At 39.9% G+C, this 15347-nt stretch overlaps 1 protein-coding gene across 4 annotated transcripts in view; it reads right to left on the minus strand.

The window, feature by feature from the left end:
• Positions 1-860: 860 nt before the first annotated feature.
• The window catches only part of CFAP300 (cilia and flagella associated protein 300), a 38594-nt gene continuing 24107 nt past the window's right edge, over positions 861-15347 (minus strand). The window contains exons 5-7 of one of the 4 annotated variants that reach the window (XM_002754642.6): positions 7146-7318; positions 3537-3603; positions 861-1829 (exon numbers count right to left, since the gene is read on the minus strand). In XM_002754642.6, the coding sequence (XP_002754688.1) occupies positions 1701-1829; positions 3537-3603; positions 7146-7318 (369 nt within the window). In that variant the 3' untranslated portion in view covers positions 861-1700. The remainder of the gene's footprint in view (positions 1830-3536; positions 3604-7145; positions 7319-15347) is intronic. The other 3 variants (XM_078339893.1, XM_078339892.1, XM_009007187.5) reach the window with 3 other exon arrangements.

Consider the following 15347-nt stretch of genomic DNA (forward strand, 5'->3'; position numbering starts at 1 on the left):
TGAGATAAGCAGCAAAGCTGGCAGCAAATATATTTCAGTTCTTGATTTTATGTTTTTATGTAATTTTTAAAAATCTATGGGTATTATGAACATATCTGAAAAGTAGTTATTCATTCAATAAACATTTATTATGCCAAGGCATTGGCTGGGCACAGTAGCTCACTCCTATTATCCCAGCACTTTGGGAGGCCGAGTCGGGTGGATCACGAGGTCAAGAGATTGAGACCATCCTGGTCAACAAGGTGAAACCCCGTCTCTACTAAAAAATACAAAAATTAGCTGGGTATGGTGGTGCCTGTCTGTAGTCCCAGCTACTCAGGAGGCTGAGGCAGGAGAATTGCTTGAACCCAGAAGGTGGAGCTTGCGGTGAGCCGAGATTGTTCCATTGCACTCCAGTCTGGGTAACAATAGCAAAACTCTGTCTCAAAAAAAAAAAAATGCCAAGGCATTGTGCTAAGTATTAGAAGTAAAAAGTAAAACATACTCTTTCTCCTGAGCTCTATACCCAAATTGCCAGCTGCATTCCAGATTCAAATTCAAGTTCAAATACAAGATTATCCTCTTTATCCCATAACACAGAAACACATCTTTCAAACGTGCTCCTCCTCAAAACCTCAACATTTCTTACAGGCTTCCCATCAGCTATGGGATATATATCAATGATTTTTGTCATAAAAAAAATCTAGGTCATATATTCATTCTATGAATGATATGAGGAACGGTACTAAAACAACCTGCTTCTCACTCTTTGAACAACTTACTAATACAATCAGGCAACCTTTTCTGTTTACATGTAGCTCTTGTATTAGCTGTAGGGCTGCTGCAGCTTTAATTTATTATGTAATAAAAGAGTTTACAACTACTTTCAGAACTTTCTTTTTATTGAGGCTTTTAAGTGAAACAAATGAAACAAAAACACTGTTATGCTTTTCCTAGCTTTAGAGATGTAAAGGCTTCTGCAATGGAGAAATGCAATTAAATCAAACAAGTTAAATAAACTAACAATTCATATTAATGATCAGTGGTAGAAATGTTTAGTTTTCTGCTACATTTTTCTTTTCTTTTTTTTTTTTTTTTTGACCGAGTCTTGCTCTGTCACCCAGTATAGAGTGCAGTGGTGCGATCTTGGCTCACTCCAACGCCAGATTCAAGCAATTCTCCTGCCTCAGGCTCCTGAGTAGCTGGGACTACAAGTTTGTGCCACCATGCCCAGCTAATTTTTGTATTTTTAGTAGAGACAGGGTTTCACTACATTAGGTAGGCTGGTCTCGAACTCCTGACCTTGTGATCCGCTTGCCTCGGCCTTCCAAAGTGCTGGGATTACAGGCGTGAGCCACCACGCCCAGCCTTCTGCTACATTTTCAATCCAGAATTAATTAGCTTATAAATTAAAATACATGAAAAATTGAGGAGTCACTTGGATCAAAATGCAACAAATATGAATTAGACTTCTAATTCCTTGTAACTTTTGGCAAAAATTCCACAATTTTTTTGGTGTAGATTTCATTAGGGATGACATTTGATCCCTGGTTAGTATTCCACACAAATTTTTCAAAAAGGCATCTTGGTGTTTGCCTTCCTCCACTCTAAGTAAGCTCTTTATATTTTTATTGAATTAATTTGCAAAGTAAATGTTTATAAGTTAGTATTAAAATACAAAAATGATAAATAAAAATAGATGTACATCATCTGAAAGAGCATTAAGACATGTCTCCTACACCATAACAGTGATATAAAACATGAAGGTGACGCTTGATAGGATCCACGGTAAAGTAAGAAAATGTCTGTTCATGATTCTTTGTTGAAGGATAGCACATACCAGCAGAATCCTGAAAAAGACAAACCTAAATTATTTAGGATACAACTGTGTTTAGGTGATAATCAACTTATTTGCCTATTATGTATTTTCTGTCAAAATAGGAAACATATAAAATCTTTGACAATAAACTGGAAGTTAACTAATGATTTAAAATATTTATGGACAGCACAGTCTACTATGATAGGAATACATATGTATTATACTTATGTGCATAATTTTTGTCTTTAAGGAATTTATAGTCCAAAGACAAATCCCTCCATTTTTAAAAAGTGCTTTTAAAGTGCTAATACTGCAAAAATTTTCTGTTTGTTTTCTTTCTTTTGTGTGTGCTTTTTTTTTCCTTGAGACAGAGTCTCGCTGTGTCCCTCAGGCTGGAGTGCAGTGGTGTGATCTCAGTTCACTGCAACCTCTGCCTCCTGGGTTCAAGTGATTCTTCTGCCTCAGCCTCCAGAGTAGCTGGGACTACAGACACATGCCACCAAGCCCAGCTAATTTTTTGTATTTTTAGTAGAGATGAGGTTTTACTGCATTAGCCAGGATGGTCTCAATTTCCTGACCTGGTGATCTGCCTGCCTTGGCCTCACAAAGTCTGGGATTACAGGCATGAGCTACCATGCCTGGCCCCTTTTATTTTTAAAAAAAATTTTTTGAAGTTGGAGTCTCACTCTGTTGCCTAGGCTGGAGTGCAATGTTGGTACCATCTCAGTTTACTACAACCTTCGCTTCTTGGGTTCAAGCAATTCTTGTGTCTCAGCCTCCTGAAAAGCTGGGATTACAGGTGTCTGCCATCACATCTGGCTAATTTTTTATATTTTTTGTAGAGATGGGGTTTCAACATGTGGCCAGGCTGATTTAGAAAATACTGACCTCAAGCGATCTGCCCTCCCAAAGTGCTGGGATTATGGGTGTGAGCCATTACACCAGGTATAAAATATGTTTCTTTTATTTATCCCTGTGATTTAGCCTAGCACAATAGCTGATACACAGTCTATATTTAATAAATACTTGTGAGGTGATTAAATGAAGATACTTAGAAATTGCTTATATGGCCGGGCGCGGTGGCTCACGCCTGTAATCCCAGCACTTTGGGAGGCTGAGGCGGGTGGATCATGAGGTCAAGAGATCGAGACCATCCTGGTCAACAAGGTGAAATCCCATCTCTACTAAAAATACAAAAAATTAGCTGGGCATGGTGGCACGTGCCTGTAATCCCAGCTACTCAGGAGGCTGAGGTTGCAGTGAGCCGAGATCGTGCCATTGCACTCCAGCCTGGGTAACAAGAGCGAAATGCTGTCAAAAAAAAAAAAAGAAAAAAAAAAAAGAAATTGCTTATATATGTAATAACATCTCTTGTGTAATACTAAAATTCAAGTACCAGATTTTTGTATAAAGACATTTATGGCATTCTTAGTTATCTGCCCTATAAATGATGGTTTGACAGACTAAGAGAACTGTGTTCTACTTCATTTGAGTCACAGATTTAGCTCTCAAATAAGCAGGCAATGTTATTAGATAGAGATGACAGAATGAAAGCCAGGGAAACAGTTCAAACTGTTCTCTAAACAAAAGCATACTCTATCAACTTTTAACAAAACTCTAGATAACATTGTCTTTTCTCCTAGGCATAATGTTGTCCTAATTGTTAACTCCAGTTGTAACAACTCTATTAATAAAAAGTAATTAAATTCTTTGGTTGCAAAAGTTCTCTCACACTTACATAGGCTGAAACTTTAAAGACAAAAGAGGTAATTTGTATTTTCTTGGTTTGAGGATTCTTTCGAACACTAAAAAAAAAAAAAAGATGCTTTTAACATGTAATAGGCATTGGCATATACATTTAAGTAATGATCCCTTTTAGTATTTAAATGTTCTTATTCATATAGAAAATGGAAATATACACCATCCAACAAAGTGGTTTGAAAAAATGGCATCTGAGGCTTTATCCAAGAATGGGCAAGGTCAACTGAATTAAAACAGCAGAAAATTGAATCTCACAGTTAGAAGGTTTAAGGTCAGTCTGAGACTCAGATGATGAAATTACCCTCCCAGGCTACAGAGACAATTATCGGACAAACAGGGATTTGTAAAAGTCAGACTGAAGTGTAGATAGCCGTATGGGGTAGATAAAAGCATGCTAGACTGAAGACTTAATGTAAATACAAATGCTAGTTCTGCCACTGATTTGTTCTTTAACTTTGGGTAACATTAACCTTTCTGAGCCTCAATTTTCTCATATGCAAATGGGAAATAATATGTTCCTTTTAGTATATGAAAATCAAATTGGACAATATATATAACAACTATTTATTGTATTATATATTGCTAAGTTATATCATATTAAAAATAATTTTTTTCAGCCAAGTCCAGTGACTCATGCCTGTAATCCCAGAACTTTGGGAGGCCAAGGTGCTGGATCACAAGATCAGGAGTTCAAGACTAGCCTGGCCAAGATGTCGAAACCCCATCTCTACTGAAAATACAAAAAAATTAGCTGGGCATGGTGATGGGCACCTGTAATCCCAATTACTCGGGAGGCTGAGGCAGAGAATTGCTTGAAACATGGAGGTGGAGGTTGCAGGGAGCTGAGATCACAACACTGCACTGCAGCCTGGGTGACAGAACAAGACCTCCATCTCAAAAAATAATAAGAATAATAATTTTTTCTCAGTAGGTTTCTTTCAGTTACTGTCCCTACAGAAGATTTCCTGTGGCAATATGTAGTGAGAAAGTCAACTAAGGATTGAGAAAATAAGCTATACATATATATTTATAATTTGTTACATATGTAAATGAATATATAAACACTTTATTTTTATTTTTTTTAGGGACAGGCTTTCACAATTCTGGCCAAGCTGGTCTTGAACCCCTGACCTCAGGGTAATCCTCCTGTCTCGGCCTCCCAAAGTGCTAGGATTATAGGCGTGAGCCACCGTGCCCGGCCCACACTTTATATTTATAATGTCTTACAGTTGGTAAAACATTTTTTATATAATTTTTAACTTATTACTACTATAATTTTTTTTTCTCGATATGGAGTTTTGCCCTGTCGCCCAGGCTAGAGTGCAATGGCCATGATCTTGGCTCACTGCAACCTCTGCCTTACAGGTTCAAGCGATTCTCCTCTCTCAGCCTCCCGAGTAGCTGGAGTAGCTGGGATTATAGGCATTCACCACCACATCTGGCTAGTTTTTGTATCTTTAGTAGAGACGAGGTTTTACCATGTTGGTCAGGCTGGTCTCGAACTACTGACCTCAGATGATCCTCCTGCCTTGGCCTCCCAAAGTGCTGGGATTACAGGCATGAGCCACCACACCCAGCCTGATCATTTACTCTTCTAACAAAATGGGTGGTTCTAAAGTATTGCTTACTTGGTTTAAAGAAATCCCAATCTTTTTAAGGAAAATGTTTTTAAAAACATTGAAAAGGTGTATTTTGGCCAGGTGTGGTCGCTCATGCCTGTAATCCCAGCATTTTGGGAAGCTGAGGTGGGCAGATCACCTGAGGTCGGGTATTAGTGACCAGCCTGGCCAACACATGGTGAAACCCCGTCTCTATGAAAAATAAAGAAATTAGCCTGGCATGGTGGTATGTGCCTGTAAGCCCACCTACTTGGGAAACTGAGGCAGGAGAATCCCTTGATTCTCCTGCCCAGGAGGTGGAAGTTGCAATGAGCTGAGATCACATCACTGTACTCCAGCGTGGCCTGAGCAACAGAGTGAGACTCTGTTTCAAAAAAATAAAAATAATAAATAAATAAATAAATAAAATATAAAAAATAAAAACAATAAAAGGGGTGTATTTTATAGTACCTGTTATAATGGATGAGGAAGAAAATATTTTCATAACATTTTTACCCTTTTGTTTGAGTTAGAGACTCCTAAAATCACACTTTGTAGTAGTGTGCCCCCAACATGTAAAAACATAAGAGATGGACTGTGCTCGAATGGATTAGCACTAATGTTTATCTGCAAGGGTAGGTTACACACTGTAAAGCAATCATGCTTTTTCTTAGCATCCAAAAATGTAGAAGAGAATCACAGGTGAGAATCTGGAGAAGGGAATGTTGAGAAAAATAGCAGTTTCTTCAATGTTTAGGTTCTAAACTTATTTCTACTTCAAATATCTCCAATACAATCTGCTACTCCTCAGCAGCACACAGTAGCAGTGAGGAATTCCACAGGTTCATGTGGCTGATGGGGTACACTGTGGTGGTAGTAGCAGTAGTATATGTGTGTGTGCATTTGTGCATGTGTGTGTGTATGCGTAGGGTATACAGAGAAGTTTCTTCAGGGAGTGCTAGAAGCAGTCTAGCAGATTTACATGAACTTCAAATAATTAGGACAGTATGTCTGATACACTAATAGGTATGTATATGCTTTTTCTGAAATTCTGTTTCTAACATATCTTCTTCCAATAATCTTGATTTGTTGATAACTTGTTCATTAAAATCACAGATTATAGAAACATTTTTCTGTTTTTAACACCATGTCATAAATTAATTGAATAACTAAATTATGCACTTTGCTATATAGCTATACGACATATGGAATGGCTATGAGAATTAAGGTGTTGAGCATAAGTAAAGCAATAATTATTAGTCCAATAAGAAGCTACTTCTGGTTTTCTCCTATTAAATTATATAACTAAACTTTAAGACCCTTTGTTTTCTGTTGTTTTGCCTATTAAGATGATCCAATATCTTCATAACTGAATAACCCAACCAAAGAATATTCACTTCAGTTAAAAGAAAGGTACAAATTTAACTGCTTTAATTTTCAAAAAAAAAAAAAAGGCACAAATAAGAAACTTGTAAGGTTTTCATTCCCATTTAATCTTCAAAAAGAAAAATGCTCCTTGGATACTCAAACTGTATAGCTTGGGATTAATTCGAAAAGGTAAATATTATACCTTCACGAAAATTCTTCCACTTCCTTGGAACAAAGGTAATTATTGTTTTTACTATTAGTTAAGCAAACTCAAACATCTGGGGGGATCTCTTCTGTTGCCTTCAGATTTAAAAGGAGGCTTGGTAAGAAAAAAAAGAAGTCTTGGAAGATGGCAGTTGGTAACAGGTCTGAATGAGGAAAAAAGCAGAAGAAATAGATGAAGAATGAGAGGATTGAGAACTAAATAAGAGAGAAATCCACAAATCTTTCTATCCTGGAAGAGAGGGGAAAAGTTATGAGAAGGAGGTGAGGGTAGTGCTTTTTATATACTTTGGCTGTTAATATAACCACTGAGTGATGTTGTGTAATTCCACCATGGTTAAACAAATAATTTATTCTATTAACTAGAGATTTACATATTGTAATCTAGCAAACATTACCTCACCAGATCCTTATAGATAAGCTTTGTTGTTTCCAGATATGGGTTAATCACATCCTCATATTGACAAAGGGCTCCACCAAGGCAAAGGTGTTTGAAAAGACAAAACAAGAACTCTTCTCTATCTGGTTGGCCAAATACTTCATATTTTTCTGAGTCTTCCACTAGCAAAACCTAAGGTGACAAAATTCATCTTAATGTAACATAACTCAAAGTTTTAATTTTTCTGTTTTTAAAGGTTTCATTTTATATACTTAAAAATAATCTTATACCTATTTTAAGAATCAATCTTGAGTCAACTGGAGAGAGTAACCTGTAATCTGCATTTATTTGCCTCTATTTTAGCATTAGGAACTGACATTCGATGAAAAGAACAAATCAAAATTTAAAACACAGTGGCTAAGTCTTCCATCCTTCCACTTTATTTCTTAATTCTAGTTTACATTTTTAATAATTGTTTTAGTGTTATGTCACCTCAAATCTTATTTGGAAATAAATGAGGACACTTTTCCATCCCATAAGGCCTCTCTTCTTTGCTTCTATCTAGAGACCAAACAGTCATTTTCTAAGCTCTCTCCTCTTATGGAGTTTGGATCACTTTGTTCTTACTCCCACAAGTACTCCCTTTTGAACAATTCAGTTGCTGGAGGCTCATATCCAGATTTCGCTTTCCTGCTCTCCTCTAGTAAGATCACTTCACACATCGCCTGCTGACACTGAAAGCAGAAAACTAGATCCGATGTAGGGGATTTTCTTATGCCATTGGGAACTACAGACAACTGATTCATTTATCGATTGTAGTGGGTATGAAAAGGTGATGAAAGTAAGATATTTATTTCTTCCATTAGCTTGTTTATATCCTACCTACTTTGTTCATTTATTTATTTATTTAGAGATAGCGTCTCACTATGTTGCCCATGCTGGTGTCAAACTCCTGGGCTCAAGTAATCTTCTTGCCTCAGCCTCCCAAAGCACTGGGATTACAGGCATGAGCCACTGTGCCCAGCCCCCACTTATTTTTAAAAAAGAATGTGAACGCTGGGTGCCGTGGTTCACACTGCACCTATAATCACACCTATAATCCCAGCACTTTGGGAGGCCATAGCAGAAGGATGGCTTGAGGCCAGGAGCTTGAGTCCAGCCTGTGCAACAAAGTGAGACCTCATCTCTACTAAAACATCCCCCTAAAATAAGCTGGATGTGGTGGTGAAAGCCTGGAGCCCAGTGAATCAAGATGTTGAGGTGGGAGGACTGCTTGAGCTCAGATGATTGAAGCTGCAGTGAGCCATGACTGCACCACTGCACTCCAGCCTGAGTGACAGATCAAAAAAGAAAAAAAAAAAAAAAAGAATTTGAAATAGCTAAAAATAAAATGTAGATATAATAAGACCCAATAATATAGGACAAAAAAACTCTGGTCAAGAAATAAAGCGGAAAAAGAAAATAAATACATATAAACAACTCTATACGGGAGGGGTGTCAATATGGTTGACTTGAGGCATTTGGTACTCACTTCCTGAACAAAGTAGAATCGAAATCCAGAATAGCAAGTAGATATTCACACTTCAAAAAGGGCATCTAAGAGACAACACTGGAATTCTACAGAGAGGTGACAGGAAACACACAAGGCACAAAAGGAGCTGGGATTGGCTGGGAGCCTGGAGAGGCTTCCCAGTGCAGGGAAATGGTAAGTTAAAGATCCCTAGCAGTCCACATTTATACTGTGGACTCCTGCAATCCTCACCATGGGAGTGCTCCTCAACCCTCATGGGCCCTAAGACTAGTAATAGAGTGCTGCCTGGAGACCACACAATGGCATTGCTCCAGAGAGGAGCCCATGCTGGCTCCCACCACCCCTCCCCACCCTGAAGTACTAAGCAGCACAGGATGGCACCATTTTGAGAGTCCAGCCCCTCCCAGACTGCATCCTTCCTTGGGGCCCAACAGTCCCTGCATCTCCACATCCCTAGAGCCCCACTGACATACCCGTATGTCCATCTGGACTCTGCACAGTGTCTTCCACCTGGGGGAGTGTGTAATGCAATACACTGAGGAGGCTGCCCTTGAGACAAAGGGAGTCAAAGTGTGTGTTCCCCAGAGCCTGAAACCCACTTACCTGGGGCCATTATCACTGATAGCAACCTTGCCGCCACCAGCAGCAGGTCTACCATGCACGTGTGCATGTTCCCTGAAGCTGGAGTCTCCCACTCACAGCTGAGGGGCTGAAGCATATGCCACTGGCAACGACCTTGTACCACTCATTCCCTTGGCAGCAGGGCCACTACAAACTTGCATGTGCCCTGAAGATTGGCTCTCCCTACTGTTGCTGCCACTACTGCCATGGCCACTGCTGCTGGGGGCTGAATGTGTGCTCCCAGAACCCAAGAGCCACCTGCCAGTGGCTGCAGCCACTAACAGCAACCTCACCCCACCCCCTGCAGCAGGACCGCAGCTCACTTGCACATGCCCTCAGGATGAGCTCTCTCCACCCATTGCCACTGCTGCTGCCATCTGAGCACTCTGCCAGGGGGACTTGCAGATCACCCAGTTCACTCACAGGCTGCACCTGTATGCACCGCTGGGGGACCTGAGGACAGCCCTTCAGGCCTGGTACTGCCCGCCATCCAGTGCTCGACCACACCCAAGGCTCTGGGGTTTGCCCTGTCCCATCTACCACTGCTGGCATCTGTGTACTCCTCTTGGGGACCTGAGCACAGGCCCACTCAACTGGCCACCACCATAGCAGCTGGCACTCACCCATACTTGCTCCTTGGTCTGTCCAGCATGTTACCGCCACCACTAATATAAGTGTGTACTGCTTGGGAACCCAAAGGTTGTCACCACTGCTACAGCCATCATCCATTTAACACACACTGCCTGGGGAACCCAGACACACATCAACCCGCCCAGCCCACCACTAACACTGCTGGCACCTAAGCAAGCTGCCTAGAAGCCCAAGAATCAGCCTGCTTGGATCTGCTAACACCACTTCCTGCCTATACTGCTCAGGGGCCCAAGGACAGGTGTGCTTTGGCTAGCTGCTGCCACTCCTGGGGCCCAAGAAATGGCCTGCCTTCCCTAGTATAACCTCACCCCAGCCTCCACTAACAATTGCAATCTAAACCACCAAGGAATCCACAGACACCAGTGATGCTGTGTACACCTGAATAAATCAGATGGAGACTACACTACTGCATGCACTCAGAATCAGAACCAAAGTTCTCTACCCAATCAACACCATAAACACATCTTCAGGAAAGAGTCTTCTCCTAAAAAAGTCAATTCAATAAATTCAAAGAAGTGACTGTTAAACTAGATGCACAGATATTAATATAAGGACACAAGAAACATGAAAGAGCAAGAAAAGATGACACCTCCAAAGAAACACAATAATTCTCCAGCAACAGATTTAATCAGAAAGAAATTTATGAACTATAAGAAAAAAACTCAAAATAATGATATGGTCAGGCATGATGGCTCACATCTGTAATCCCAACACTTCGGGAGGCTGAGTTGAGTGGACTGCTTGAACCCAATAGCTTGAGACCAGCCAGGGCAACATGGTGAAACCCTGTCTTTATTTCTAAAAAAATTCACTCAAAAAATTAATGATATTAAAGAATCTCAGTGAGAGACAAGAAAGCACAGATAAAGAATACAAAGAAATCAGAAAAACAATTCAGGATATGAATGAGAAATTCACCAAAAAGATATCATTAAAAAGGACCAAACAGAAATCCTGGAACTGAATAATTCAGTGAATGAAATAAAACATTCAATTGAGAATTTCAATAATATACTACATAAAGCCAAAGAAAGAGTTTCAGAACTTGAAGACAGGTCTTTTGAAGTAACCCAGTCAGACAAAAAAAGTGAAAAAGAATGAACAAAGCCTATATTAAAGATAGGATACCATAAAGCAAACACAGTTTTTAATTATGAGGATTCCAGAAGGTGAAGAGAAGCCCAAAGGCATAAATAAATCTATTTAACAAAATAATAGCTGAAAACTTTTCAATTCTAACAAGAAATTTAGATGACTATATACAGGAACCTTAAAGATTCCCAAATAAGTACAATCCAAAAGGTCCTGAAGGTACATTATCATCAGACCATCAAGAATTAAAGAAAAAGAATTCTAAAAACAGCAAGATAAAAGTGTCTAGTCACATATAAGGAAACCCTCAATTGACTCATAATGGATTTCTCAACAGAAACCTTACAGGCCAGGAGAGGATGGGATGATTCAAAATGCTGAGAGAGAAAACAAAGAAAAAAACTGGCAGCAGGGCCAGGAGCGGTGGCTCACGCCTATAATCCCAGCACTTTGGGAGGCCGAGGTGGGTGGATCACCAGGTCAAGAGATCAAGACCATCCTGGTCAACAAGGTGAAACCCCGTGTCTACTAAAAAATACAAAAATTAGCTGGGCATGGTGGTGCGTGCCTGTAGTCCCAGCTACTCGGGAGGCTGAGGCAGGAGAATTGCTTGAACCCAGGAGGCAGAGGTTGCAGTGAGCTGAGATCGCGCCATTGTACTCCAGCCTGGGTAACAATAGCAAAACTTCATTTCAAAAAAAAAAAAAATGGCAGCCAAAAATACTACATGCAGCAAAATTATCCTCCATAAATGAAAGATAAAGTCTTTCCTAGACAAGCGAATTCATCATCACTAGGCCTGCCCTGTAAGAAACGCTTAAGGGAGATCTACACCTGAAAGCAAAATTTGAAAACACAGAGAAAGGATTCAAATATTACCACTACAGAAAATTACCAAACCCCAAAGATAAATGAAAAGAGAAAAAGGAACAAAAGATATAAAAAATAACCAAAAAAATTAACAAAATGACAAGAATATGTCTTCACAAATCAATAATAACCTTGAATATATATAGACTGAATTTTTCACTTAAAATTTATAAACTGGGTGAGTGAATTAAAAAAAAAAAAACATGATCCAACTAACTATATGTTGCCCATAGCAAACTCACTTGTCCTGTAAACAAAACAGTAAAAAGAGAAAGAATGCTAATGGGGTCAATTCATCAAGAGGATATTCTAAATACGCATACATCCAACAGCAGCAGACATAGATATATAAAGCAAATATTATTAGAGCTAACAGAAGAGATAGACTTTAATATAATAATAGTTGGGAAATTCAGCACCCTACTCTTCACATTAGACAGATCATCTAGACAGAAAAATTAATAAATGAACACTGAATTTAAACTGCACTTTAGACCAAATAGACCTATTAGACATCTACAGAACATTTTATCCAACAGCTGCAAAATACAAGTTCTCATCAGCACATGGCACATTCTTCAGGATAGACCATATGTTGAGTCACAAAACAAGTCTCAACACACTTAAAAAACTGAAAACATACCAACTATCTTCTCATATCACAATGGAATAAAACTAGAAATCAATAACAAAAGGAATTTTGGAAACTATACAAATACATGAGAACCAACAACATACTCCTGAATGACCAGTGAGTCAATAAACAAATTAAGAAGAAAAATTCAAACTTTCTTGAACAAATAAAAATGGAAACATAATATACCCATACCAATGGAATACAGCAAAAACAGTGCTAAAAGAGAAGTTTACAGCAATAAATGCCTACATCAAAAAAGTACTAAGACTTCAAAAAATCTAATGATGCACCTCAAGAAACTAAAAAAGCAAGAACAAACCTATAGTACAAGAAAATAGTAGATACCAGTGCACAAATAAACGAAATAGATACTAAAATAAATAAACAAACAAAGGAACTCTAGATGGAGAAAGGCTACCAAAATTGTACGTAACAACACTACCACACAAGGGAAGGAGGGAAATACAATGAATTATACAACAATCACTGTGTAATAGCAAGTGTACTTAATTATGGAAATTGATTAAGCTCGTTTACAATCTCTACAGAAAACTAACCACAGGTCATTATGTATAAGAGGTATTTAAAAAACCCAATTTGATGATGTTGTCCATACACAGTTTGTTTATAATGCCTTGATGAAAACCAAGGTTATGTATGTCTAGGAAAAGATAGGTAAGGGAAAGCAGTCCATACTTAATTGCTCTCTGGATGTGCCACACATACCACTTGCACATCTCCATTTCCTTCCTTCCCCTCCTTCCCTCCCTCCCTCTGTAAGAAAATGATGTGTTGGCTGGGCACGGTGGCTCATGCCTGTAATCCCAGCACTTTGGGAGGCCAAGGCGGGCAGACCACAAGGTCAGGAGATCAAGATCATCATGACCAACATGGTGAAACCCTGTCTCTACCAAAAATACAAAAAAATTAGCTGGGTGTGATGGCACACACCTGTAGTCCCAGCTACTTGGGAGGTTGAGACAGAACTGCTTGAATCCAGGAGGCAGTGAATTGAATCCAGAATCCAGACAGAACTGCTTGAATCCAGCGAGCTGAGATTGCGCCACTGCACTACAGCCTGAGCAACAGTATGAGACTCTATCTCAAAAAAAAAAAAAAGAAAAAAGAAAAAAAAGAAAGAAAAGAAAATGATGTGTTATTGAGGCCCATATTTGCAACTACCTAAATATCTGGCTTAAGAGAAAGGTGAATAAAGTACTTAGGAGTGAATAGTTAACACATTTCTTACATGAATACTCTCAAATATTGAACTGATTAGGCTGTGCAATCTTTGGGGAGTAGGGAAGACAGGGTCTCTGTCACCCAGGCTGGAGTGCAATGGTGCCATCTTGGCTCACTGCAGCCTCAACTTCCTGGGTTCAAGCAATCCTCCCACCTCAACCTCCCGAGTAGCTAGGACTATAGGTACACACCATTAAGACCAACTAATTTTTTTTTTTTTTGAGACGGAGTTTCGCTCTTGTTACCCAGGCTGGAGTGCAATAGCATGATCCCGGCTCACCGCAACCTCCGCCTTCTGGGTTCAAGCAATTCTCCTGCCTTAGCCTCCTGAGTAGCTGGGACTACAGGTGTGCACCACCATGCCCAGCTAATTTTTGTATTTTTAGTAGAGATGGGGTTTCACCTTGTTGACCAGGATGGTCTCGATCTCTTGACCTCGTGATCCACCCGCTTCAGCCTCCCAAACTGCTGGGATTATAGGCATGAGCCACAGCGCCCAGCTAATTTTTTGTTTGTTTGTTTGTTTGTTTTGAGACAGTTTCGCTCTTGTTACCCAGGCTGGAGCGCAATGGCGTGATCTCGGCTCACTGCAACCTCCACTTCCTGGGTTCAGGCAATTCTCCTGCCTCAGCCTCCCTAGTAGCTGGGATTACAGGCACATTGAAGCATGCCTGGCTAATTTTTTTTTTTTTTTTTGTGAGATGGAGTCTTGCTCTTGTTGCCCAGGCTGGAGTCCAATGGCCCCATCTTGGCTCACTGCAACCTCTGCCTCATGGGTTCAAGTGATTCTCCTGCCTCAGCTTCCCCAGTAGCTGGTATTACAGGAGCCTGCCACCATGCCCGGCTATTTTTTGTATTTTTACTAGAGATGGGTTTTCACCATGTTGGCCAGGCTAATCTCGTACTCTTGGCCTTAAGTGATCCACCTGCCTCTGCCTTCCAAAGTGCTAGGATTACAGGCATGAGCCACCATGCCCGGCTAGGCTGTGTAATTTAAAAAAATACAGTAATTAAAAAAAAAAATTGGAATGAATGTGAAAACCTAAAATTCTATGGCTTTTCTCCCTCTGCCTTCATACAGATCTCTTCAGCTATGTAGCTCTTAGACAGCTGGTCAAACTTCTGAGTCACAGTCAGGAAACAAGTTGTTATTAGTTCTTACATTACAGTGAGCCAATAGACTTTGTAGTGCTGCACAATGGGGGACCCTTTTTAGTTCAGGCTCAGGCTGATTGTTACTTCTTTTTTTTTTAATCAGCCAGAAAGCAACTAAGTTAAAAGCCTTTCCTCCCTGTTGCCACAGAGTAACCATGAACTCAAGAGCAAGCAATACAGGCAACTAGTAGAAAAACACTGAGCTCCAGCATTTCAAGAATAGAGGTGCTATTCATGGCAACAAATAAGACAGGCAGCAAGCAGTTTTGCAGAGTATTTTGTTGGAAAACTAATCCTTCTTATTTAAAAAAAATGTCCACTGGCTGGGCACGGGGGCTAACGTCTATAATGCCAGCACTCTGGGAGGCTGAGGCAGGTGGATCACCCAATGTCGAGAGTTCCAGACCAGCCTGACCAACATG

The sequence above is a fragment of the Callithrix jacchus genome, chromosome 10, assembly GCF_049354715.1.
Source record: "Callithrix jacchus isolate 240 chromosome 10, calJac240_pri, whole genome shotgun sequence".
Lineage (NCBI taxonomy): Eukaryota > Metazoa > Chordata > Mammalia > Primates > Cebidae > Callithrix > Callithrix jacchus.